This window comes from Pelmatolapia mariae, linkage group LG9 (genome assembly GCF_036321145.2).
Source record: "Pelmatolapia mariae isolate MD_Pm_ZW linkage group LG9, Pm_UMD_F_2, whole genome shotgun sequence".
In the NCBI taxonomy this organism is placed as follows: Eukaryota; Metazoa; Chordata; class Actinopteri; order Cichliformes; family Cichlidae; genus Pelmatolapia; species Pelmatolapia mariae.
In genome coordinates, this window is record NC_086235.1 from 21,475,668 (window position 1) to 21,503,364 (window position 27,697).

The following is a 27,697-nucleotide window of genomic DNA, read 5'->3' on the forward strand; positions in this document are numbered from 1 at the left end:
CATCTATGCTCAGTTAAACCGCACTCTTCGCTGTGGGATCCCACCTTCAAGTAAGTCTGCTGTGAATTCTTTCAGAACGCTTCAACGTGTACCTAATGCCCACCCCCAACCTGGACATCTACGGGGAGTGCACCATGCAGATCACTCATGAAAACATCTATCTGTGGGACATTCACAACGCTCGCCTCAAACTCGTCATGTGGCCCCTCAGCTCCTTGCGCAGATACGGCAGAGACTCCACCTGGTTCACTTTCGAGTCCGGAAGGTGCGTGTGTGCGTATGTGCATGCAAATATTTCATGCCTGCTGTTGTCTTACGTGTGATTGAAATGTTAGCAGTGGGAGTGAAAAACTTACTTTTAGAAAGGTTATAAAAACTTCAACAAAGCAACTTCGGATATCCGAAACATCCCAGGATATCAGCATTTGCCGCAGAGCCCTTCAGGCGACGATGTGACAGGTGCCTCTGTGAATGTGTGTCTGTGTTTGTGTACTGTATCTACTCACGCATGTGTTTATGTCTTTGACTCCAGCGGGCTATTATAGTGTCTCTCTCTCTGTAACTGAACAGTCAGCCATGCATATTTGTAGATCAGCAATCTGAGAGTGAGCACGATCAAAGTGGGTCTCTGTGTGTGTGTTCCTGGCGCAGGATGTGTGACACAGGAGAGGGTTTGTTCACGTTCCAGACGCGGGAGGGGGAGATGATCTACCAGCGGGTCCACTCGGCCACGCTGGCCATTGCCCAGCAGCATGAGAGGATGATGGAGGAGATGGAGAAGAGCTCCCAGGTACATTTGTGCTTTTCTTTTCCTCTTCCGTTGTTTATCTTATATCCACCAGCCGCACTTGATAAGCCCGACAACTGCCTTCTTGTACCGCCAGCATAACAAGCGGCTAATAATCAATGCTGGTATCAACATGAAGTTGTTGTCGAAATAATTATGTATCACTAACATAGTGAGCTTCGCTTTCTGTAGCTAAAATATCCTGCTGAAATTGATGCCAGAAGAAACACAAAGACTCCATCTGTGCACACACTTAGACACATATTACTGTAATTTAATAAAACACCTTTTTTCCTCTGGTATTTCTGCAGCTCTTTCCCTGCCTGTTTGAGGCTGATCTGACGAGCATTTCATTGAGGCTTTTTGCAGAATCCGTTTTAGAAAGCAGGCAATAAGTCATGATTTTCACATACACAACACACATTTCTCTCTAGGTACTGTATTGCCGCTTTGGACCAGGAGCCCTCTGACACCCTGCCGTCTTGGCCTCGGTTTCCTCTTTCCACCACAACATCATCCCATGCTTTTCTTCCTTCCTCCCATCCTCCCCGCTATCATCTGTATTCTTTATTTATGTAGGCCTGCCTAGTGTTTGATGAGCCTTGACCATATGGTCATGCTCCTGGACCCCACCATTTGGGAACTTTTCCAAATGCAGCTACCCTTAGCTCTATAAAATGTACGCTCAGCAACAGAAAACTGACCGCTCATGTAGCAGAATGGGGGAAATGGCATGTTTACTGCTGGGTAAATCCATATTTTTTTCAACACTTAATGTATTTCAAGCTGCTTTTTCTAGACGGGAGTCTTTGGTTTCACATTGAATGCAAAAATATAAAATGCATCATTCCCTGGCAAAACAACACGGGGACCCCGAACGAGTGTTCTTCTCACCCATCACGCAGCCATTCATAGCAGAAACATGCCATTCAGTCTCTAATATGCTGTATTACCCATGCTGTTTGTTTACTGACTATGCAGAGCAATTTCACCTGTTGTGAGCGACTGACTGAGAGTGACAGAAAAGTGAGAGCCACCGTACGCTTTCTCTGTCTGTTCCAGAGCCACTCCAGAGAGACGCTAACTAAGTCCATCTCCCTGCCACGCAGCGCCTACTGGCAGCACATCACGCGTCAGACCAGCGTGGGGGATCTGTACAGCTACCAAGGTACAAACAAGAAGTCACTAATTGTCATATGCACGGGTTGGGGTTTTGGCTCGCCGGCAAGACTGAAAAACTGCTAATGAGGATTACACGACAGTTATGACTTTAGCTTTTACCTCTGTGTATTTCAGCACTATATAGTTTTACAAATATGTACTTTTTGTGTCTTGTGCATTGGCTGGTAGTTGCATTTATCTCATGCCTGGCATGCAAACTCAGCCTTATCTGATGCACATCTGATAAGCTTGAGTTCAAGAAAATGAATGCAGATGAGTTCCACTCTGTGTAAGCACTGACGTTTATAGTCACAAACTCAACACAAGCGGGTGAGCTCTCTCCGCTTTGCTATAAAGATCTTTGGTAAAATGTTAGGCTCCTGTTGAGTTTAATCATACAGAAAAATTAGCCAACAATAATGGAAAATATCCAGATTTAGGTTCAAATTTGTCTTAAGGTAGTCAGATCATAATCTAAGCTATGAATAAATGTATTTATTTTTTTGCATATAGAGGAAATTCACAATTCATCTCAAAGCGTGTTGTTTTGTAAGCCTTAAACAACAACTTACAAGTAGAACTAGGAGTTTCTGTCTCCTGAGTCTGAGCTGGGAGCTGAGACTCTTCCTGTTTTCTTAATGACACAAATTATTTTTTATCACATAATCACGAATTGCTTGCGCGCTATTGTTCTAGGTTGTAAAAAGAATATGCACCCTTAGGATAATGGCATCAGCTAAAGCTAATTGGATTCAGGAGTGAAATCAATGAAACATGATATATGGTGTGAATCAGGGATATTAGAGACTTTTGATCTTAAATAGCTAATTTTTTATGAAGCTGGGGAATGTTACAAAGTTATCTTCTTTCTTCCACTCAAACAAAGTCAGTATAGATGGATCTAATTTAGCTCTTTAGCTTCTCTCTAGAAGTGGATGCCTAAATAGATAACTTCAAAAGCTCCGAGACTTAAAAAAAGAAGCCCAAAAAAGGCTTTAGGTTAACATCTCTGTTCCACTTTGTGAATCTGCCGTATGCAAATCAAGCGGAAAGACTGCACGGAGCCCGGTGTCCTTGGCAGAACACAACAGAGCAAGTTGCTTAAAAAAGAACATCACTGCACACCTTAAGTTGCCACAAAGCTCCTTCATGCTGTGCTGCACCTGAAAAATCTTTTGTGTGCTAATTAAACTAAGGTTAAATTGTTTGGGAAGAACACGTTGCACTATGTATAGCATGAAAAGGCCCTGCATGCCAACATGAAAACATCAAAAGGTGAACTGAAGTGAAAGGGGGGCATCGCGATTTGGATCTTTTTTGTTGCCTCGGGGATTGGACGGCTGGCCGTCATTGTGCGGAAAATGAATTCTCGAGTTTATGAAGGTATCCTCCAGGATAATGTCAGACTGGCTGTCCAGCTGAGGCTCGGGAGAAGAAGAAGCTGGGCGATGCAGTACAAACATTAAAGCAAATCTACTACAGGCTAAAATGTAACCCAGTGCACATACTCCCAGGAGAGCGGCTCACACCTGAATATTGAGAACACTCTATTGATTCCACATATGGATCTGATTATTCACCCATTCTTGGTTGATTCCTGTTCAATATTCTGTGCTTGGAAAAAACCAAACAAAAAAATAGGCCTACGCAGGTTTTTAGAGTCAACCCAACTGCTGTGTTATCTCAGTCTAGAAACACAGTAGGAAAAAAAAAGCTTTGTGACTCACTCCATTGCCACGAGTTTGACGTGACTGTTTTGGGATGCGCAGCTGTCGGAAAAACACGCCGGCATTGATTAAAAAGGAATCGGCGAGCTTGGAGGTTTCCGGTGGATTTGACTATTTGGAACCCGTTCTCGATTTCCATCCCCGTTCACACCCTCCTAAGAATTTGACTGATGTGCGTGAGCTCTCTGAGGATGTCTTTTTCTTTGATAACCAAAAGCAGAGACACACAAGCCAATCTAAATTACATTATAAAAGACAAGAATGATTTGTGAAAGAAAGCACATTTGTGTTTGCGCACGTGTGCAAGTAAGCGAGAGCGCCTCGAACCGAGTGCATTAATAATGCAGCAGGTGGTCCGTATGCATCCAAGCTCAGCCCTGTTTGTCCTCTGTGTGCACTTAATGTACACGTATACTTCAGAAGGAGTAAGAGAGTTTGTGTATGTGTGTGTGTTTAATGTCTAGATGTAGACCAGAGGCAGAAAGGTGATTAGTGAGCTGATGCGATTATGCTCTGTCCGTGGTATTAGTTGATTAGTAGACTTATCTGAGGATTATGGGCCTTTTGGCTTTCACTGATAGAGCTAAACAGAAAGCCCGGCTAAGATGAAAGTCGCTCTGACGTCATAATTTTCTTTTGAAAAGCTAAGGCTGGGGTGGTTTTTTTTTCTTTCTTTTTTTCATTATCATTTAATTGTGGCCGATAAGCTTAAAAGCAAAACGCAAGTCTTCCATTCCAAACATCAACATGTTTTTACTCATATACACTAAACGGAGAAGCTTCCACCTTGGGGTCATTATTTATAAGCTCAGTCACTGTAAAGTCTCCTTTTAAACTCTTCCTCTCCAAACTCTGGTGAGCAGAGGAGCTTCTCTCTCATCCATCACCTTGGCATATCCACTGGTCCTCCCACACTTTCTCTGCATGTCGGTCCACGTTTGGAACAACCCTCCACCTTCTCCTGCTCGTGCACATTCTGCTTTGCTATTATCTCTCCACCCTTTCCATGAATAAATTGAATGCATCAGTGTGTTTGAGGACGTTTGAGGTCTCGTCAGGCAAAGAGGACAACAAGGTTGTTCTGGGGAGTGACGGGAGTTTAAGTCCTGTTGCGACATGGGATGTTTGGCATGTCGGGCGGGGCGGGGTGGCGATTCGCTTAACATGCCTGTAAGACATAGATGAGGATGGCCTCACACATTAATTGCATTGATTCCTTATTGGCAGGCCTGCACCTCCCTGGAGGTCAAAGCATCCTTTCATTGACATGTTCCAAATTTGTTCATCTGGTTTTAACAATTGATTGCTACAGCCAGGTAACAAATTAAAGGGAAAATCAACATACAGTGTATAAGTAATCTGTTAGGTGACCCATTGATTCTCATGAGGGTCTCTGGAAGTCAGCTGGAGGAATGAACATCATTTTTCCTGAATCGCCCATAAATGTTGGATTGAGATCTGATAACTGTGAAGCCATAACATCTTTATACTAGTGGGATATTTATGATTATTTGGAACTTTAATTTGTCATTTGTTATCTATGAAATCATTTTACCAAAAAAAAGAAGAGTTTTTTACTAATAAACCTGGAAAAACATGTTGAGCACTTTTTTAAAAAAAAAACTGCACTCTTTGTCCCAGTGAATCAAATTAAAACTAGTCTGTACTTTTGTAACATATATTAGTCGAATAGAAAAAGTGATGATAAAAAGGCTGGTTTCAGTTTAGTTTAAATTCTAGTTACTGATAAAGCGTGCTGGTAATAGCTTTTTTTATGTCTGTGTTAGATCTGTGCCGTAGGCATGCCCTCTTTAAACCCCACGCTTTGACCAAATATAAACCTAGCTAGAAATGTAACCACATGTTGCTATCGACGACAGGTATAAAAGTGGTGATACCAGTGGACACTGGTGTAGGCTACATCATAGGCTCTATATATAGATTCACTGCAGAAGTGTAATTCAGGCATAAGCAGCAGCAGTGAAAGCAAACAAGTCTGTCCACTGATAAATCATCTGTTTTCCTCCATGACCTTTTGAACTTGGAATCCATAAGTAGATGGACTCAGTACTACACATGTATGTGTATACATCCATGATAGCCAGCGTTACTGAGGTTCAGCAAATTTAAAACAATAATGCACTGAGTGATCGACCCAGAATGTGACGCACATTTTAGTAACAAAAAACAAAATCAGTGTGAAAAATCCAAATTTTTTTCCCTTGAAAGAACCATTTTAAGTGATGATGAATTAAAGGAAAATGTTTTTAGAAATTGTGTTCTTAGTTACCATAGTCGTATCAGAGAAATGGAGATGGGCACAAGAACTCCAGATTTGAGACCCCTGGAAGAAACCATGCTGGAAAAATGCCCCACAACAGGATTACAGAGCCACCAAATCCATTCATGGGGGGATCAGAACAAAACTGTCTTTGATTTGTTAACAAAATTCTTACTAAAAGAGGCCACTGCAGCAGACATGGCATCCACTACTTTGAGTAATCTGTTTTCAACCATCTATTCAACAGCTAAACACACAGCTTAGCTTGGTTGCGTCTTTATAAACAAAGGTTTGAATATGAATATGCAAAATACGGAACACGATTTGTGATCCATATATATGGTCTGATTAGCACTGACCAATAACATGTGATCAGGCTCTGATTGCATGCAAGGAAACAACAGGGTTGTTTCCTTGCATGCAGAAGAGCAAAGCAACAGTTCAATTTTCCATGATAACATCTTGAAAGCTTTGGGGGGTTTTCTTGCTTTTTTTAAAGAATTATCTGCGTTCATAAACAATGGATAAGAAATCTTGGCCGTGATATCTGCTGGCTACACCGGAAGCCCTGAAATGCTGGCACTTGTTCCAAGGGACTGAGTCATCAGACAATAGCCAGTGGGTTCCCAGATTGCAGTTGACTCATTATGTAGTTATCACTGTTAATTAACAATATTTTTAAAAATCAGACTAAGGTGGGAAAAAAAGTTGAAATCGGTGCCTAAAAATATCTTATAAGTTCAAAACAGTCTGTCTTTCAGTGCACAGACATATTTAAACACACTCAGTAGACATGGCTGCAGGTTGTGAGTTTTTCTTTTCTTTTCTTTTTTCATAATTATGCTATTAGCTCCCAGAATAATAATTTGGATCCTAATATAGGTAGGAAGTCAGGTTCTTGGACCATGATACAGCTGGCTGTGTCTGCTTCCTGGCTGTATCACTCTGTGCATGATGAATATCCAATCAGCACAGTCAATTTGCTGAGTCATGCTCGGGCTGCTTTCAAATACCCTGCGGGTCCGGTGGAATAATTAAGGAACACAGTCTCTCCCCCCCCGCTGAGGTTTATTCACCTATTTGTTTATTTCTTTGTGTCAGTAAATGTGTGGACTTGGCAGTAAAAGTAGTGTCACTGTTTTATTCAAATATATTCAACATCTGCTTTTTACTGAGCTGGAATTGTCTCAAAAACACATCCCAAAAGCCTTGTTTGCCGTAACTGACAAAGATAATGGTAAAATGCATCTTGTTTAAAAGAAAAGAGAGCTTTTCATCCATTTTCAACTAAATCCAGCCCCATCAAAGCATTCAGCTTTTTTAAATATGACCTTAGATGGGTGTTTTCATCTTCACAAGATACGTCATACTGAGACAGGTTATGGTTTATACCGCTGTCTTCCACTTTTACTCTCTTTACTCTAATGTTATTCACTCTTTTGGATTTCGGTGAAACTGCCGTGTCCTCCGAGTTTGCTGATGCAGAGGAAGTGCACTTTAAAGTTTTCGAGTTGAAAAAAAGCGAGGCGCCACGCCTGTCGGAAATGGTTCAATTACCAACTCTAATACTGGGAAGGAAAGGGACGGGGATGCTTGTATTTTTTCGTGTACCCATTTTTGTATGCGTGCGCATGTTTCGCATGCACGCCGTCTTTCTCTCTCTCACTCCTGCATTTTATTGTGCTCTGTAGTTTAGTGATGTAGCATTAGCAATTCTAATGAAATAGAGAGCTGTACCCAGTTTGATCGGCCGGGTGCGATGCGAGGGGATTTTTTCCGAGAGGTAGCAAGTATCAAAGGGACAAGACGATAACCCCGTCTTATCTGCGACAGGCAACATGAAGTATTGTAGATGTATAGTAAATGCAAAAACTGAACCCCATGAAAAATTTATTGCAGGTAAAAGTTAGTTTCTTTCTTCTTGGTGGACGTCACCGCACATTATATGAATCAAAGCTTAAGTTACCGACCTAGTCTCTAGGCTGGATCAGATTGATATTTTATCACTTACAGCCTGTTGTTACCCCAGCGGCTTTTTACTGCCCAGGAGACGCAGCCGTGCATGTTTGTGGTACGTTCAGCCCGGGTTTCTCTGGTTACAGCTGTTTCTAGGATGCCATCTGCGTTGTTGCACTTTGAGGAAAAAAGGTGGAGAAAGGTGCATGCGTGTGTCCACACACACATACACACACACGTGAATAGCTGCCTCTGTATCCGGCTCTGCTATTCTGTCAGTGTGTGAAAGGGCCCTCCCCTGCCTGTACTGCTGCTCCAGCCCAGCAGCTGCCACCCCAGGCCAGATAGAATGACATGACCTTCCCTGGTAATGAAAAGGCACTGACAAATCACTGTCTGCTTCTCACAGGGATAGACGAAGAGAGGAGATGCTGACACCATCATCGCTCTCAGTGCTTTTTATTATTATTATTTTATTTATTTATCTTGTAAGAGTGTCTGCTTTACGAAAGCATGGCTCTCGTCAGGGGTCTGGCACCGCACAACAAACACCACTGTTTACCACTGAGGAGATGATGAGATCCACTTTGCCCTCTCTGTCTGCTCTGGGCTCCCTGCCGCCCCCCACCTTTTTTTTTCTCACCCAGTCTAAATTGGCCTTGGTTGAGGAGAAGGATTGTCTTGGCAAAGATGTGAAAAGGATATGCCTGGTTGCGCACCAGTCGTTGCAGCAATCTATTAAGTACAACGCTGAGGAAAGACAAAGTGCACCCCCCTCCACCCCCTCATTTTAAAACTTGCAGTGGGTTTTTTCCCCCTTTTCCTACAGCACGGACACTGTTACATTTAAATCCTTAAGCTAGAGCCTTATGCTATTCTTTTCCTTCATTTCAGGGAGTGGTGGAAAGGAAAGACTAGCAGACAGAGGTGTGTATGTATGACTCACCTGTTATGGCTGATGCTGTGTTGGTCTCATCCTCACACCCACACAGGCCCCTCTGTGCTTCCTCCTGCAAGCTGTTCCCTGAACTCGCACAGGAAAAATGCCTTTTCTGTGTTTTCCCTTCTCAGTATCTTTCTTTAACTTGTGCATCTTTTCTTTTTTACATGCCTCCATTTTTAAAAACAAGACTTCTGTCTCTGTGGTACTGATGTACGCTCACAATTGACATTGATTGCCAGGTTGACTGGGTCATGTTTTATATTCCGTGTTGTGGTGAAGTGGCAGCGTGTCTGATCCCAGTTCCCTTTGGGTGCCATGATATCTGGTGCTGCTGGCTGTGCGCGTGGGTTCTGGTATGTGTGTGTTCTCTGTATAACAAATGGTGTGCACAGCTTAAAGTCATATCTGCTAAGAAGCATTTCAGCACCAATAACAGTTGTAAAAATCCCGACTTTATCAATTTCATCCCCATGCCCCTTGGGAATATTAAAAAAAAAACAATCAGTTTTTAATTTGTTAATCAAATTTCAATTAGCCTGCGTAGGTGAATTGATCTGAAATTCCTGAAAAATATTGACATGCAGCAACTTCTCCCAGCTGGCTATGTTAGCTGGCTCCGTGTATGCTGTAGGTTAGAGTTGATTACAGGGTTGTGTTAGGTTTCGCACCTCCTGCAATATTGATCATTGGCCACTTCCTCCTTGTTTGGTGCATGATCAGCAGCTTGCCAGCCACTTTATCCCCAACCTACCTCCGTGTGCACGTCTCCAAACAGCATTCTAATATATTATTAATGGTCCCGCGGTTGCACAAGAACAGCCCTCCACCCACAAGTATCCATTACTCACTTTCAGTGCATTTTACCAATACAAACTGCACAACAAATTGGGCCAGTTAATTTAAATTAAGGTGGAGAGGGAGATGGCAGGGGAGAGAGAGAGACGACAGCAGTCGAGGAGGATGAGAGGGCCGAATGAAGTTGTTTATCTGAGATGAAAGGTTGCTTTTATGTCACATCTGTTACTATTATACAGCTTAGGGTTTATAGATTTTGTATATCTGAAAAGGACCTTCACCTTCATCAAAGGGCTTTAAAAGATTCTTTTAGCAAAATTGAGAAGCGTCGTTCTTTAATCTTCATAAAGATATTTCCATGGACAGTAGCTAAGCAACAGTTGCACCATGACTATATAGTTTAAGAAACAATACTGTAGTGTTGCAGTGGAGTTCCAGATAAATGAAGCAGATCGGCTAATTTTACTCCTCTTAACGAAAAAGAGGAAATTGAGAGAAAAAAAAGAATTGCTCACTTGAGGCTTTTCTTTCTCCCTCTCAAAGGAACGGGCCTGATGATGACGTTCATCCCGAGAGCACAGACGTTCCCCAGCTTTCTATCTGATGAGCCTGAACAGGAGGAGAGCCAGCACCAGCGAGAGGCGCCGTCGCCCTCTAGTGGCTGTGAATCTAGTTGCAGCCTGAGACCCCTTCAATGACAGAGAATTGCTCCATCGACACTGGACTGAACACTTTACCCACTGCTTTAGAGAGGATGTAGAAATATGTATAGCGACATGTGTAATATATCATTTTATGGTGATAACTTACAGACAGTAGTGTCAACTGTAGAGCGATCAGTACGCGAAAAAAGGATCTCGAGGAGGATTGTACCTATTTTTTTTGTGCGACGTGCGACAGCCGAAGTAGCTTCAAAGATTGTACCAAAAGGAAGAAAAAAAATCCTTTAACTGTCGTTTTCAAGTGTTTTATGTTGTCATTATCCTTTTAAAGCCAGCATGATTCTCCCCATCCCGGTTTTAAAGCACTGCATCATACCTTACAAAACCTAAAAGCTACTAACACACCACGGCCCGCTGTAAACCAGTGCCAACTTTTATTACAAAACTCCTGAAATGCCATCAGGCTCGCTCCATTGATGTGCAGCCTCGGCAACCAATTCATGAGAAATTCCACCAGTTTTGACTCAAAATACTCCCACATTCGCTGCTTTCAGCTTTTTTTTTTTTTTTCTTCTCAAGAATGTGAAACTGATCAATGCCTTACACAAAAGACACTCGATGCTGACGCCAGTGATGGATCAGCTAAAGTCCTGAATGAATACAACTGGCAAAGGGAAATAGTCATTCAGATATGTGCTTGAAGGATGTAGTAATGGACCGTCATGTCAGAAATGATCCAATGTAACCTTCGCACAGCATCTGCTTTAAAACTGCCAACCTTACCTTTTCACCAGAGCAATTTGATTTTAATAGCCACCAAGCACGTCGTCGTCAGACTCCTGTGAGGACTGGTTCATTTGCAAAAAGGTGTAAAGAGAGTGACCTGAGGGAGTAAGCTACGCAGAGCAGAGGTGATATTGGCATTTTGGGTCCAGGATGTGCTCTGTGGCAATTAAACGTCATAACTACTTTTCATTTAACTTAATGACACAGTTTAATTTTTGGGAAAATAGATTAAAATCAGTGCATTTCTTTGAGAAAATATACTTTGTTATAAAGTTACTCTACTGCCTGGCACTCCCATTTCACAAGCTCAGAAATCAATCTTCCAACTTCAGTATATTTGTCCACTGATATGGGAAAAAAAAAGAAGCATAAAATCACTTTACCTGAAGTGGTTAGTGCTGATAAGCACCTACTCTAATTTGCCTAAGGGTTACCTGATACTATGTTACAGAATAAATGGTAGCCAAGAAAAGACACAATATGTGAAGCTCCAAAGCTTGTAAAAGTCTACTGTTTGAAGTTGAGACAATGTGATACCAACATTTTTATAGTTAACTAAAAGTAGATGTGAAGACCAAAACAAAGTTAGCTAAAATAATGATAAAAACTAGACTTTTGAAAAGAAAAGTAGCTGAACTCATAGTTTTACTATTTGTTAGTTCAGTAAAAGCTTTGATGGATATGTTTATTGAGACTTTGAATGTCTACATGATGGTGAACAGCTGCCTTCAAAAAATGGGGTTTTATTGTTATACGTATGCCGATTTTTGATTTTTCTTAAATCTTGCCTTTCACATATTCCCGACACACACTGGTAATTAAAAAGACTAAAAGTCATACCGAAACAAATGTACCCTAAAGTGAAACATTTTTAGACAATAAAAAATGAACTGAAACTGAGCTGAAACAAGCAAACCCACTCTTAGCTCTATGAAGGTAACTGATTTTGTGTATCAGCACATTATTTCTTTTTTCACTTTTTTTTTTTTTTTTTTTTGGTACAGAGGAAATGAAACAATGTAACAAGTTTGAAACAGTGAGGCTAATGGTTTTTGTTTCCAGGCTTTGTGATTGGCTGATGACTTTGGAAACAGATCTACTCTTGTAAAGAAGACAAAAACAAAAAAACGCCCACACAGTTTCAAACCCAGCAGCCTAACAACTAACTACCCCTGCTAGTTCCCTGCAGCCCCCTTTTTCCATTCGCTTCCATTCCTCTCTGTAGCATGACGGAAACACTGCTGTGATTATGGTTTCTGCATCGTCCTCCTTGAGTAAGAAGTGCCTTCCGACACACAGACCGTGGAGTGTGAGATCTAACCAAAGCAACGTCTTTGGGTTTTGAGTTTACCATCGCTTACCGGACAGTTTGCTTGGAATCTTCAAAACAGCTTTGCCACATTTCCTTTTTTCCCAGCTGTGAAATGCCATGTAACAGCATCAATACCGAGTATAACCTGTTAGCCGTGGGTGGCAATCACTAGACCCAACTTCATCTCTAAATATTTGTGGTGACGTTTTTCATGCATCAAATTTATGACCTTTTTTTTTTCTTGTTCGTTCTCCAATTCTGAAATTACAGCATTTTGTAGGTTAATCACAAAAGTTTCCAATGACAATCAGTTTTAGGCAACATAGGAGTCTTTCAGTGTCAAATGTAATCATTTTTAAAGGTGGGTTGTGTTTTTGTTGTTTGGTTTTTTGTTTTTTGGCATTGATGCTCTTTGTCCTGGTTTTACATTTGAACAGTTTCTAAAGTACAAGCGCTTATTTTGTGTTTCGCAGTCGTCACTTTATTTTGTGCAAAATATTATATTAAAAAAAGAAAAACCGCAATCATGTTATTAATTTTAGCCACAGATGATTGTTAGCCTGCATCGCAGAGTCCACTGATACAGTTGCTGGCCACATTTAACTAAGCTGTTGTATAACTGAGTTGAGTCTTAGCTCCAGTATAGTAGTTCCATTGCACTGGCAGCTGTACTGAGAGGACTGGAGAAACTTCTAGTTGATTGTGTTTGTCATTTGCTGTTTTTTTTTCGTTCACTGTAGCTATTCACTTGTTTGTAGAAGTGTCATGAAGAGTTGTTATCATTACTATATGATTGTGTTTGTGTCTGCCATGTTTTGTTCTCATAGATTATAATAGCACTTTTAATACATGCGTGTAGGCCTACAGTTTTCACTAAATGTACATATGTAATGTTTTTGATGATTTAAAAAAAGGTAATAAATTCAATGTTCTGCCATGTATCAGCTTTTTTTTGCCCTTTATGCCATCAGGATTCTCATTAGGTACATTTAGCATTCTTTTACTTTTTATTCTTTACACTTAAGCTTTAGGGGAAAACAATATTGTAATGGGGAAAGTTTTGCAATAACACACAAGAGGAGTACAGTCATGTGAAAAAGAAAGCACAACCTCTTTCAGTTCTAAAGTTTTACGTAGGAGGGATTAAAAAAAAAATCAGGTGGTACATAACAGGTCTTAAATTCGGGTAAATGCAACCTCAGATGAATCAGAAGGCATTGCATGTTACCCTGGCATATGTGGTGTTATTCATTTGATAATGGCTGAGCCAAATTCAGAAGCAGCGTGCGAAAAAAAAATAAGTACAAGCTTACTGCTTCCACAGGAATTATGAGGTTCAGTAACAGTGATCATCGGGAACTGCAAACCTCTATAAAAGCTGATGTTTTACTATTTAGCCAAGGACGAAAGACGTCAGTAATTTTCTTAGGGTTATATTTCCAGACAATTTAAAGTCCATGATTCTGCAGCGAGAAAGATGATTCACAACAGGACTGCATGTCCCAGCAAATTCACCCCGAGGTCAGGCCGTGCAGCGCTCACTGACACTGCACCCAAGAGCTACCTCTCAGACTCTACAGACCTCAGTTTATACATTAAATGTTAAAGTTCATTCCAACAAGACGGATGTGCGGCTTGTTTAGAAGGGATGCCAGAAGAAAGCCTCTCCTGTTTAAAAGGAGCATGGCAGTAAAGCTTTGGTTTGCAAGCTTTGGTAAACAAGCCGAAGGACTGTGGACAGATGAGACCAGCATATCAGCACACCTCACACCAACTGTCAGACGCAGTGGAAGGCTGATGATTTAGGCTTGTTTTGAGTCAACCGTGAACTCTTCTGTATACCAAAGAGTGCAGAGTCAAATGTGAGGCCATCTGTCTGACTCTCTGACAAACTAGGTCATGCAGCAGGACAATGATCCCAACTACAGCAGCAAATCTACAACAGAATGGCGGAAAAAGTAACAAATCAACATGTTGCAAAGGCCCAGTCAAAGTCCTCAACCTGGTTGAAATGCTGTGTTGGGACCTTAAACTAGCTGTCCATAAACAAATGCCTTCTTTATAATGAAGAGCGAAAATTCCCCCACAGTGAGAGATGAACAAAAACAGTGTTTTCACACTTTCTGCAGTTTCGTTCAGTTGAAAAACACGAGCCCCTTACTCTACCTTTTAAACATTGTTTCTGTGCATGCCATGCTAAAAGCCAGAAAGCGCCTCTTCAGATCATTAGTGGCTTTGCGGGTGGTGGTTAACACACTCTTCTTTGACTTACGCTTTCAAGCTGAGGTTTCAGATAGAAGCAAACACCTCATTCTTTGCATCTGTCATTTTGGTTCACAAACAGATGTATAGCACACTTCTTATCTTGGCTGTTTCATATGGTGGTTTGACAGATCGTTTTGTGTTTCTTTTTCAGAGAGCCAACACTAAAAAGTAAGCAAAGGGTTAGACACCGAAGACTATATTACAAATTTTATTTATAACGTAACCTAAATTTGACAGATTACAATGAAAATGTCACCAACGGGAAAGACAAATCCACCTGCAGTAAATGATATATATAGGCGTTCAAATTGGCAGACATCTCGCAAATTGTCTGATGAAATCGAACAGACTCTGCAGTCATTCGCCGCTTTGCAAAATGCTGGATTTTTATGGGGGCTGCTTTCCTTTTTAGATCATCACGGCTCATCTTTTGCCCACGTGTCACCTGGTACCTCTTTGTGGGTTACAGGAAATGATTTGCTTTCTTAGAAACGACTACAGTCATCGATGATTCTGTCCATTTAGTCTACAAACTCAACTACACCTAACACAGGAAAACAAAAGGAAGCAGAGGCAGTGACACAGTTTTATTCGTACCACATGAAATCGTTTACAGTCACACACATCAGTTTCAGTATGGTTGGTCACGCTCGCTTTAGTGCCATCCCAGTCGAATGTACAGTTGCAGATTCTTGAATTGGAAGCGAATTGAAAGCAAAAAACAAACTGATTATATTGTCCCTTTATGTTCCACATTTTTCTTGTTCTTAGCGGAATAGCCCGCATATCCATTACTGCCTCTGCCACTGCCTCCATTTCTATGGAGATAAATGAATTAGATTACACAAACAGCACACGGCTTAACAGTACTACAGCATCATAAACCCTAAATATTGATTTACGAAAGCAAGCTCGGAAAAACTCTGGAAACAAAACAATAAATACAGCTTGGAAAACTTTTGACAGCTTATCATAAAATCATTTTTACAACAGGAGAACAACGACAGGAACAAACACTCATCAATAAACAGCAGGCACACAAAGTCTGAGGAGCTACAAACTAAGCACAGGATTAGCTAATTAGAGCTTAGCTCCTGCGCGAAGAGTGTGATGTAACTAGAATGCAGCCATCCCAGACACAGAGCCCGTTGGGGTAAGAAACGGTCTCAAGTGATGGTACAGTGCTGAGTGACTGCTTTTCTCTTCCGTTAGATGATTAGACACCATTGTCAATCCCTGAATGGAAACCAGGAGGGATGAAAGTAAAAAGGAGGGCAATTACAAAGGCTTTTGTCAGTCGTTTTACTCGAGGGTTAGAGAAGTGAAAAGAACGATTACACGGCCCTTTGTCTTGTCTTCTGCGTGATTGTTACTGTCAAATACTGTTATGGCCAAAACAAATATTTCCTCAACAGTAATTATGCAGTACATACTACATTTAATTAGAGGGAGCAAGGCTGGACCCAAACAGCCCCTGTCAGCGTTCTGACTCGCAGATAAGCACCAACTTGTTAGCTCATTTGAAACCACGGCGTGAATGCTAATCAGTGTCAGCGTGATCCACGCATATAATTACAAGATATCAAATAAATTATTTGTTCATGTCAACACAGGTAGATTTCTTCTTTTTTCTCAGATAAACTTTGATGCGCTTTGTTTGTGAAAGGCTGGAAGGCGCACGCACACAAAGCTGTGACAGATCAACATCATCCAGTACCTCGCGTTCGTGCGTGTGTTTATTTATTACGCTGTCGTTGGTGCGATGTGGTTTTCATGGATCGGACAGTCTGTACGTTGGCATAAACGGGACAGTTTCTGATCTGTCTGGACTTCTTTATCCTGGGACACATGGGGATGTTCTCATAGAAGTTTGGCTGTGAGGATGTGAGGAAGTGAATGTTAATGCTTTTTAAGCCATTACACCAAAACAGGCAGTAGAGGTGAAGCAGCTTGGCAAAATGTAGTTACTTTTTCCACCAATATGGGCTAACGCTAATAAATAACACATTCATATTATATCAAAATTGTGTAAAAAGATCAGCTAATTATTAAAGAGCTTGTGTATTTATTTACATCAAATAATTAAACTCAGCACATCAATACTGTAACAACATTTTAACAAGCTGCTTGTCTTCAAAAACACTTTCAGTTAACATTGAAGTTAATTAGCATTAGTTAAATGAGTGGGCGGTGCCATTAACTGAGATTAGCTGTAAAGGGTGATGGTTTTGTAATTAAGTGCAAGTCTGATGAGAAGGTACGGGAGTGCCTTAAAGGTGTCGAGAGTAAAGAGGAGAGTAGATAAAATGAACGTGGCAATGCCTACCTGTCTCTGGGATGGGTGCAGTTTGACTCTGTACTCCTTTCTCTTGTTCCTCTTTCTGCAGGGTTTTCAGACAAAAAGGATTTTCATTACTGTCCAAAAAAACCCAAACTTAACTGCGCTGCATCAGAAGATTTCCAAGATAGTAATGATATTTTCTTATAAACACATTTCTTCAAGGAGCACAGGTTTAAACAATTAAAGGGTGACATTTGTTAGGCATGTATGGAGCTTGAGATGGAAGCATGCTCCCTGCTAAACGTCAGTGTGTCAGCGTTATCACACTATGAGCTGAACCATCAGTGTTCGCTCCGTACTTATCTGTGTTTATTGACAGAGCACCCCTTACTTTAGTTTGCTGATATCTTACCTGTGCCTCATTACTACTATGACGATGGCAATAAGTAGACAGAGTCCAGCAGCTGCAACCCCGATGTAAATGTACATCATGTATAACGACAGGCTGAACCAACCTGGTTATGTGTAGGAGCGAGAAAAACAGAAGAAACAAAAATCAAACAGGGAACAAAACAGTGTGAAAATTAATTTTCTGAATAATTCTATGTCATACAGCAGTGTCCGATTAGTGTTTTCAATTTGTTCCATGACACACATATGGTGCAACCAGTGCTTTTTCAGATACGCAGTGACAAAGCTCGGACTTTTAGCCACAAACCTCTGTGGTTTCAGCGCACATAAGAGTTGTCTGAGCAGCTGTGAATGTGCGAGTGACATCACATGCTTTGTTTTCTTTAATTTCATTATCATCACTGGCCTTATTTACTTCCATCCACTTCTTAATGTCAATTCACAACAAATTTAAACAATCACAGACACACACACACACATGCTGAATGCATGCATGTCTTAAAAACTTCATGATGCCTACTTCGTACCTGAAGCCACAGTGGTGAGCTGCATGGTGGTAGTTTGCTGTCCTACATCGGTGTTAAAAGTACAGCGGTAGAAACCGTTGTCTTCCTGTGTCACGTCAGTTAAGTGCAGACTCATATCCAGGCTGTCCTCACAGCTGACCCGGCCCCTGTCGCTGTAGTCCTCCGCCACCAGGCCTTCCTCCACCTTCTTGCACACTCCAACAATGGTCCACGACTGGCCGTGCAGCATCCTCTCCAATATGACCTGGTTAACGGTGCCATTATGCTGATAGTTACATCTGATGGTCAGGTTGCTGTTCTGCTCTACTAGCAGCTCTTCGTTTGAAACGGCCTCCTGTGTGGGAGTGGGCTCTGTGGGGTCTTCCTCCGGTGGCTCATCTGTAAGCGAAAGAAAGAAATCTAAAAATATGTGATGGCAACTACAGTATGGCACCTTTCTAGGTTTCATATTTCACCATTTTTAATCACTAAGCGGGGGAGGTGGGAATGATACTAGACAGCTCAGAACGTGTGCTCTCACGTTTTCTGCCATATTTACCTAAATCCTCCACCTGAATGAGCCAGGTCCAGGGTCCCTGAGGGAAGGTCTGAACAGAGCACTCGTAAAGCCCGATATCCTGATGGGTAACGTTCCGTATGGAAATACTGCCATCCATGGGACCGTTCTTCAGGAACTCCACTCTCCCATCGAAACGATGTGATAAAACCACTCCAAAATCAGGGTGGTAAACAGCCACTGGATTTTTTTCTGACCTTTTTGTCCAAGACACCATGCTGAGGTTGCCATCCCAGGGGCACAAGCACTGCAGAACCATCCCCTCCTCCAGCCTAACTGTAGCAGTCATTCTCTGCTGGACAGCAACTGGACAAAGGGATTGTTTTTTCTGTTGTTAACATATGAGTCACGACACAACACAGATAACAAAATATCCATAAAGCTACAAAATTACACATTTTTAAGGACGGAGTAAATCTAACGTTCACACAGTTTATTCTACTATAATAGTTTTCCTTTACTGGCAGGGAACCTCTATCAGGTTTACACATACACAATGAGAGCCCTCTACTTGAAGAGTACCAGAGCAATTCACAACTCTGAGATCATCCCTCGGCCTATGGTAATTAGGCTAATTTAAGCCAGTACACATAAAAACAGCTGACAATAGCTGGTGATCAAGCCTCCAAGTTTTCCAAAGCCTTTTATCTGAGCTGAATGACAATTTGTCTCAAATCCAGTGAAGCCCTTGGGAGAGCCAAGTCTGGAATAATAATGTCTAGAAAGACTTATGATTACAGGCTTATCGACTTTAAATAAGAATGAAAAGTTACATTTTGGTTTTTTTCTTTTAATGATTTAGATATCAGAAAATGATTTTGTTAAATTACTTTAAAAACAGCCTTAAAGCCAAAAAAGCCATCAGTTTTAAAATTGTTAGTAAAAGTATTTGTTACAGCACTTTTTCCAATTAAAAAACAAACACTGCAAATTCAAAAAAATATATTTGAATTAAAAAATAAAGCCCATACCTTTAAGAAAAGGGAGAAAGATAAGTACCACGAAGTACCAGCAGTCCTTTTGTACAGCTTCCATCTTGCCCCACAGAGGGAGAATGAAAGCTGCATTGATGAGACGAGTGAAGGCACCCAGGCTACACTTCCTGCTAGCTCTATCGCTACAGAGAAACACTTGAGCTACTGGGGCGCACTTCATGGTAGCCCACTGTTTACTCCTTCAACACAGAGGAGCACTTTATCACCAGGACTGGGATTGGATGGCAAACTTGTGACATAATACTGCTTGGTGGCTTTTATAATGAAGTTTTTCTAGAGCAATATCGAAGTATAATTTAAAAATCAAAATCCATAATAACATATTACAAATTTGAAACTGAAAGAGGAACACATGCCCTGCCTCGGTTTCCTGTGAACACCAAAGATTTCTTTCCTGTGTTTCTGGAATACTTTGTGACGATTTTCACCAGTAAGCCAAACGTGGCACAGTGTGGAAAAGCACCTTACCACCACTGGTCTCAAAATGAAAATGTATCAACTGGAATCAGACCAAACACGACAAGCTAAGATTATTTTAATATAATTCACATTTTACAGATGGAAACGTGGTACAAAAATCCATAAAAAACAAACAAACACTGTTCAAGTATTTAGCAGCTGAGAAATGTTTTCAAGGCACTCCAGTAGGTAGGTGTTCATGTGTTCCTGGTTGCTGTCTGCATCTGCATTTTACAAATAAATAAATAAGTAAGCACAAACAGTGGAATGTGGAAAACCTTCAAATGTACAAATTTCGTACAGAGACAGACGCTGATACGAAACAAAATTCATGCCTACCCTTCTTTGCGATGGTATGAGCCTTCTCAATTCTCAATCTAACAGAAGGACACTTCAAAGCAGTCTTGGCCTTTGAGAGAAAATGAGGAACAGATTATAAAGAGGATAGTAGTTTGTTTTTTTCATAATCAGGAGATTAAAAAACATTGATCATCTCGGATCAAAGTGAGAGAACAGTGAAGCTTTCTGGCAAATCTCTCTTACAGGCAGACAATCAAGCAGGCAGAAGATTTCATTTGCCACGGATCAACCATAAACTCAAATACCAGCCCATAAAAGCACACTAAAATAAAAATTTTAGTACTAGGATGTGTGTGTGTTTGTACCCTCTGATTGTTATGGAGCAATGCCCAAATTGCAGAAGCTCCCATACAGCGGGTCTCCATCGCTTTACTTTCGAGGCAGGATAGCAGCACCTTCATGGCTTTGTCTGAAAGAAATAAAGACGCGCAGATCATTATGGGGCATTCACAACTCAATAAGACTTGAAAATGACTTTTTTTGGACACATGCTAGATGCAGGAAGTCTCTTCAGTGCCATAAAAATGAAGAAAAGACCTCAACGAGCTCTAGCTAAAAGAGAGAGCCCAGAAAAACAAAGCTGTAAGCACCATGCTATAAAATGGAGAAAAAAAAACAACAACCTTGTTCTACAATGGAAAATTCGCTCCACTCACACTCATCTCCAGGCGTGCAACAGCTGGAGCTTATTCTATATGACATCCGTACCAGCAAAGGAGATCCACCAAAAGATAAGAGGTGGTGGACGTTTGAATCAGTATATAAACATAAAGACTTTGATTCACTGTATAGGATTCTAATGAAGTCACTGTGGGGGGTTAAAAAGAAATAAATAATAATACAAATAGTTATGACATACATAAACAATTACTATGTTTAATAAAGTGCTCATCATTTTTACCCGATTCAACTACCAACGCTGTGGAAAGTCCCAAACCGACAGAGGTTTCAGATACCTGGGGAAAAACTTGCCGTTTTCTTAATGTAAACAGATTAATCACGAAGTCAAGAAAAGTTTAGGATAATTGTTTTCTAAAGTTTAACAGGGTAAACAACATGAAGCTGATCAAGTGTTTACCATGAGTGCAATCGTGCCATTTGATTTTTCAACCCGGCACATCTGGACTGATCTAATGTGGAAACTCTGAACAGAGCTATGGAAATGGTACTCTAAGCTTTGTAAGGCTGGTCTGCTTATTTTCCAACTGACTTTGAATCAAGATTCCAAAAAGACAACGGAGCTCAAACGAAGATGAAGAAGACATAATGGCAACAAGTTCTGGACCCAAATCTGGAGCATGCAGAGAGCAGGCGCCTGGTTCGGTCATTGAATTCAGCCTTCTTGTATTCAAAACACATCTGGAAAACCTGACAGACTTTCTTTTTCCCACTTCAACCACAGCTCACTGAAACTTAGAGAGTAACAAAACGAGAACAGATTAATCACCGGATTACTGGCTGTGCATCATCTGCTTTTACAGTACAGGTCCCACGGCATTATTGCAATCAGTTTCCTTGAAAGTCTCAGTAGCCTCTGCTCAGTAATTTTAATAGCACATATTTTCTTTGCATAAGTCAGATCTATTAACCGAAGGCTGTTGTAAGCTAGTCTAGACCCTGAAATTAACTTTAACTTAACAGGAAAATGATATTTGGTCTCGTGGATAACACAAGAGTTTATTTCATGCGCAGTGAAGTGAACAAAGGAAAAAAAGTTCTTTTCTCCTCTGCTATTATCCGAGTGGCATATCTCGCAGCAACATTAGTCAAGTCCGTAACTTATTTATCCTTGCCGATTTTCGATCAAGCGATGAGATGGGTTTTTTTTGCTCATTTTCTCTATTGTGATTGATGGAAATCTTGCTGTATGCAAAACACAGGAAACATGATCTTTCCACAGGAAACCAGATATACGGTCACATAGTTTTTGCACCTGGTCCCACAACTCCCACCTGCAGCGTGCACTGCATGGGGGACATGATCGGTCTTTCATTCTCACAGACTTCCTTCGCTTTCATCTCTGTGTTGTAGAATCACTGATAGTCAGATCTCTGTTGTATTCGACCTACATTTGCAAACATAAACTTACAAGTGTTTAATATATTTTTAGTAGCTTAAATTCTCAAAGCTGTTACTGATACCACTCAGTCTCCATTCTCAATTCAGAAGCTCCGCATCACAGTAATATAACATGTGCACTACACCTAGTATACACGATACTATTCATACTGTGTGTACTTTCAAAAGTCACTTTCTGTTTGGTTTCAGTTTAGCAGTCCTGACAATATATCCCAGTCCAAGCGTGCCAAAGTTTGCTAACCAGCTGATTGCAGACAGCCTCCTTTAGCATCAGGCTATGACTGCCTGGAGTTTTATAAGGTAGGGCTGATGAGAGCAGAGAGTATGTAACCGCACAAGTCTGTTTTGTTTAGATTTTTTTTTTTTTGCACATGATATAAAACTAAGCAAATAAACAGAGTGAAAGTATTAAATAAAGACCAGACTGTTCATTTTCAGTACATCTGATAAGTTGCAAACTTTTAAAACGAAGCAATGACATGTGGTATGTTTTATTTTCCCTCCTTACAATCTGAGTCAGTGAAGCCTAAGCAACTAACGTGTGGGCCCATTAAGCTTTTGCAATTCTACAGATAGATTTTCATTTTTAAACAAACTGATGTAAACTTAATGATCACTCTTTTACAAGTTTGAGGTTCATGCACAGAAGTGCAAATAATGAGACCTGGACAGAGCAACTTAAAAACATTAGACCACTAAAAGAGATCCACAAGTTCATAAGAAGATGACCTGGAAGGGGTAACTTTGGGTAAACTGAAAATCAGGTATGTTTTGTTTTCCATTTTATAGTTGCAGTTGCAGAACTTTATGTTGGTAGCACAGAAGTACAAATTTTATACACTTAAAAAGAGAAACTGATCTAAGATGGCTTACTGATGCAAATGGGCTACCACCAGAAAGCACATACCTTAGGTGCACCACAAGTCCCTCTGTGGTTGATGACTTTTACGGAGAGTGAACAAAGTGACTCAGCGGGGTACATTTAGCTGCACTGAATTTTTCCCTAATCACTGACTTGCACTGTGGACACACAATGCTGACAAATCTGCTTACTGAACTTCCCCTTTTGGTCTTTTATTTATTTTTTTCATATCCCTGAGTGAGATTCCTAAATTTAATCCTTGCTTAACTTCCATACCATTGGCAATGACGTGTGACTTGTTGGCAGGGCAGAAGCAGAGGTTCTGAAGGGTGAGCAGCGCGTGCCGTCGATGTGGTGCCAAGTCTGCCAGCAGTTCCAGCGCTCCGGTCAGCCTGAGGATACTCTGCTGGCCGTCCTCTGTGAATGAGAGACTGGCCAGCAGTCTCAGCCATAGGCCCAGAAGGCTCCAACCACTACTTACAGACGTGGCTTTAACACCAGCAGCCTTGGGCACTGGTACTGACAAGAAGGCTTGAAGGAAGTTATTCTGAGAATCACAGAAATGAAACAAGAGTGAACAGAGATTAAAGTTTCAGTCATAACAACAGTGAAAGAGTTTTAGAGAGGGGAAGAGCGAGATTTCCTAACATCATTTTTTAACCTTTTTCATTTTAATCTGCTACTTGTCTTGCCCACTAATTCTATGTACCGTACATAATGTCTCTTACCTTCTGCAGGAGACATCTGCAGTCACGGGACATGACTAGGTTAGCCAAGAGGGAGAAAGCCAGATTCTGTATGATGCTGTTATCTGGGGCAAGCGCTGAAGCCAGCTTCATGACAGAGTGCATCAGTGAGCTAGTGGAGGAGCTTTTAGATCCTGGTACAAGGCCAGGGCCACTGCCACAAAGAGAACTGCATGCTGGGAACAGAAAAAGGAAAATGGCTTTATTAATCTGCTCTTATTCATTTATATTTATAAGAACATTAAAATAAAACATGCTTATTTTGCCCTTTGTGGATGTCTGGATCTACATCTCACACACACACACACACACACACACAAAATCACATGCCTGTACTACACTGTGAAATCTTGTGTCTGGACTGGAATCACAACTTCTCTCGCCAATTTCAGCATTAAAAAAAGTCAAACACACATACAGTGTAAACAATTTTTTCTTGTTGTTGGAAGTACTCTCACTCTTTTGTTTTGTTTACCTTAATGCTGGCTAGCTCGCCAGACAGCAGCACTAGTAGCTGCATAAACAGATTGAGGCCTTGTCTTGCACGGCTGTCTGCCCACCACACCTAAACATCTCCACGCGGCTGCATGGAGAGCTTACTTTGGTGTAAAGACAGTCTAGCTAAATGACCAAAATGATGGAGACAAGTGGAACTTGTGCACCAATACAGAACATAACATATATGTGAAGGAAGAATACAGCCTTAAGTGCTGACAGGCACAGGTTAAGAGCCAGGAAAAACAAAATATGATGAAAAAAAGAGTCCTAAAGTAACTTTAAGCCTTTCACAGGTGAAATCGGAGAGTTTCAGAAACACTTTTGAAAAGCACTTCATTTATTTAATATTCAGTCACCACGGAAATACTCGAGTGATGACAATTAGGCTCGTTTGACTCTGGGTGGGAAGTAAATCATGTAGCTACAATTCTACTAAGAAGGCACATTCACATCAGCATAACTGACATGACTAATTGGCATGGATGTAGATTACACACAAAATACAGAAATTAACAAGCTTAAGTTGAAGAGAATTGACGAGGCAGCCTGAAACTGACTGACATTTCTTGTTGGAGAAAATGACAGCTTGATGGTTTTGCTAATCCTGGATTGGAAACAGGCATATGCTGATCTTAGCCTGCGGTTATCTCAATACCTGTCAAGAAACCTGGTGTGTCATAAAACTGACAAGGGGGATCTGCTTTAATAAGTAACCGTTTCTCTGATACGAGTCAGCTGCTGATTAATTATTTTGCAGCCATGCAACATATACTTCAAAAGGAGAGATCCCTGCATGTAAGTGGAGAAAAAAAATGATTTTCATTTGTTTTACTTTCTGTGTGTCTGAGGGAGCAAGTTTTGGGCTGTTCCAAAAATATCTGTGGAAAATATGTGTGGCACAGATGAAAACAACAATCCGACTCGAACTAGCAGCGTTAACAAAGCTTTGGATGAAGGAGGTAGACTGGAGATGAAAGGTTCAGCAGAAATGTAGCGGTCTCGGGAGACCGAGTGGTAGCCTGAGGGTGTATGGTGTAATACTGAGCCTGGCTGCATGCAGGCTGAACACAACCTGCTGTTCAGTTAACCTTTAGGGAAATACTGTGCCTGACTTCACTGCTTTCTGGTGCTTCACAGCTTGAGCTTATGGGGGGTCTAAAGCGAGGGAGTTTAGATCAGAGCGTGCACACGCACCCACTGAGGAACTGATGCCAATCAAATAGAGATATGCATACGCACACACGCGCAGATGCACACATTTTCAGAAACGTTCATAAGTGTTGCACATAACCCCCCCCCCCCACACACCACCAATGATGAAACTGATTTCTAAGCCAGTCGCACACGCATGCATGCACACAAACACATCAAAGGTACCACAGGCTGTTTATCAAAGTACATTTTCCCAACCGTTTCCTTCCTATGAATCTTTCAATTTTTCCACTCAAAAAGGTTTTTTTTTCCTCTTTTTCTTGCACGTCTTTTTGGTTTCCACATACATGGTTCTTACATTTGCATGATGGAATACTGGTACCTCGAGCAGCACAGAGATGCTCTGTTCCTCCCCACATCATGCTCTAAAACTGGCTGCTCTGCATACAGCGAGACAGCTGTGCAGCCTGATCTCTGGATGCGACACTGTGCCTATTGTGAGTGGCAAGCAAGAAGGCACTGGGTCTTATACAGTTGAGATGCAATGCAGCTCTGTGGTTATTAGAGAGAACAATGGGACTCTCAGTGCAAAGTGTGTATGACTCAGTCAGATTGCCAACTACAGACAGAGGCGATGGGCAGGCACGGGCCAGGCACAATGCCTACACAAACACACAAGCATACACACACACACAGGCAAACATAAACACACAAAAATGCAGACCTGTTGTGCAGTTGGCCGTGTAGACGCACAGAAGCTCCAGAACCGCCTCCATAGTTGCGTCGTCCAATAGGAGCCAAGGCCAAAGGGCATTGAGCGCCTGTGTTAGGTGAGCATCTGTGGCAACCACCTACAAAGCAAACAGATTTTATACACACGTGCATGATTTATACAACAGCTCCGACACAGATGACAGTAATCAACTTAAAATGCCTCAATATTTTCCTAAGCGTGCAGGAAACACACACAAGGCGGAGACTGATGGCAGTGTAAACACTGCAGTGGAGCCTTCATGGCTTTTTAGTCTGAGCTAACCGACAGTGACTGAAAGGCCACTTAGAAAATGAAAACCAGCTAAAAAGCCTCATAAGTAATGACATTATAGGGTGCGAGAAGCTAAACTTGCTGAGATGTTAGCTGAGCCGTGTGCATTTAGGCAAATTTCATTCACAGAACAGCGCCGGTACTCTGGGGTTGCATTAAAAACCAATTAGCAGTGGGGAATTAAAAGGTAGGCACAGAGGCTTACTTTGCATTCATCGTTGCAATAAAGAGCACTCCGCAGGATCTCCACAGTCAGCTTGACTTCCTTCAAATAGCCCTCTTCCTGATAATATGGGAAAACACAAAAATAAAGTCCAATAGGCTTCATTTTCCAAAGTTAAAAACACTCTTTGCCGCAGTCATTAAAAGCTTATAAGAACAGTAAGCAGACTTTCTGCTGACAAGTACAACCCATATTCATAACATTTACCCAAAAACTCATTCGTGTTCAATTCAGTTTGTTATTCTATCCAAAGGGAAAAGAAATGCTGAGATTGGAAATTTCCAGCCAGGCTGTGCTCACCTGTTTGCGGTGGGAAGCCTTGCTGGGCCGGACTGACTCCAAGTGGAGCTGGGAATGAGTTTGCTTCAGCTGCTCCACACAGGTGTCAATTAAACCAGCTAGAACACAAGACAATCCGAGGTTCACACTAGGTTAAACTATCACCAAGATACCACATTTCTACTGTTATCCAAGCACTTTTTAAATCACAAAAATAGCTCAATAATAGGTTTGCTTCAAAGATTAACTTTTAGGGACACGGTTTAAAAAGATAGATGAACATAAAGAAACCAGAGTAAATGACAGGTGATAATCTAACTCCAGCCTGACGTTTGGGGGATTACCTTTAACTGCATAGTTTTGAGCTGTGGGGCTGCAGGCTAGCAGTGTCATCAGAGCTCTAGCTGTAAGCTTCTTTAAAGGGTCCTGAGTGCTCCTCTTCTCAAAGCTCTGGCATCAGAAGTTGAAGCAGGACAGTGATTGCGCTGCATAGTAACACACTTTCAAATTCAAACTTTTTTACATAACATTGACCAAAAGCATGTAACT

The 27,697-nt window shown here is 41.2% G+C and overlaps 3 protein-coding genes across 6 annotated transcripts in view; 1 reads left to right on the forward strand and 2 right to left on the reverse strand.

Annotated features, from left to right (window-relative positions):
• dok6 (docking protein 6) overlaps positions 1-13,349 on the forward strand; it is a 54,689-nt gene extending 41,340 nt beyond the window's left edge. The window contains exons 6-10 of one of the 2 annotated variants that reach the window (XM_063483756.1): positions 76-265; positions 652-790; positions 1,850-1,955; positions 8,807-8,839; positions 10,194-13,349. In XM_063483756.1, coding sequence (XP_063339826.1) covers positions 76-265; positions 652-790; positions 1,850-1,955; positions 8,807-8,839; positions 10,194-10,348 — 623 coding nt within the window. In that variant the 3' untranslated portion in view covers positions 10,349-13,349. The remainder of the gene's footprint in view (positions 1-75; positions 266-651; positions 791-1,849; positions 1,956-8,806; positions 8,840-10,193) is intronic. The other variant, XM_063483755.1, reaches the window with a different exon arrangement.
• A 1,598-nt stretch (positions 13,350-14,947) lies between these two features.
• On the reverse strand, positions 14,948-19,620 carry cd226 (CD226 molecule). Of its 2 annotated transcripts, none has more exons than XM_063483412.1 (6): positions 19,422-19,620; positions 18,433-18,756; positions 17,895-18,272; positions 17,369-17,471; positions 17,002-17,056; positions 14,948-16,549 (listed from the first exon to the last, which is right to left on the reverse strand). In XM_063483412.1, the coding sequence occupies exons 1-6, from the start codon at positions 19,603-19,605 to the stop codon at positions 16,412-16,414; spliced, it is 1,182 nt and encodes a 393-aa protein (XP_063339482.1). In that variant the 5' UTR covers positions 19,606-19,620; the 3' UTR covers positions 14,948-16,411. The 2 variants fall into 2 exon arrangements, with proteins under 2 accessions (XP_063339482.1, XP_063339483.1); XM_063483413.1 differs by having other exon boundaries at positions 14,955-15,493; positions 19,422-19,612.
• A 351-nt stretch (positions 19,621-19,971) lies between these two features.
• rttn (rotatin) overlaps positions 19,972-27,697 on the reverse strand; it is a 33,359-nt gene continuing 25,633 nt past the window's right edge. The window contains exons 41-49 of one of the 2 annotated variants that reach the window (XM_063484091.1): positions 27,493-27,598; positions 27,170-27,267; positions 26,852-26,929; positions 26,326-26,452; positions 23,934-24,127; positions 23,482-23,752; positions 20,570-20,673; positions 20,244-20,313; positions 19,972-20,128 (exon numbers count right to left, since the gene is read on the reverse strand). In XM_063484091.1, coding sequence (XP_063340161.1) covers positions 20,049-20,128; positions 20,244-20,313; positions 20,570-20,673; positions 23,482-23,752; positions 23,934-24,127; positions 26,326-26,452; positions 26,852-26,929; positions 27,170-27,267; positions 27,493-27,598 — 1,128 coding nt within the window. In that variant the 3' untranslated portion in view covers positions 19,972-20,048. Of the gene's footprint in view, positions 20,129-20,243; positions 20,314-20,569; positions 20,674-23,481; positions 23,753-23,933; positions 24,128-26,325; positions 26,453-26,851; positions 26,930-27,169; positions 27,268-27,492; positions 27,634-27,697 lie in introns of those variants that run through there. The other variant, XR_010094872.1, reaches the window with a different exon arrangement.

Coding starts and splice junctions, on each gene's coding strand:
- cd226 (XM_063483412.1), bottom strand. CDS start 19,605: ATGAAGTGCGCCCCAGTAGCTCAAGTGTTTCTCTGTAGCGATAGAGCT. Junction 18,757..19,421: donor CTTTCTCCCTTTTCTTAAAG/GTATGGGCTTTA, acceptor CCCTTTGTCCAG/TTGCTGTCCAGCAGAGAATG. Junction 18,273..18,432: donor CATTCAGGTGGAGGATTTAG/GTAAATATGGCA, acceptor TTTCGCTTACAG/ATGAGCCACCGGAGGAAGAC.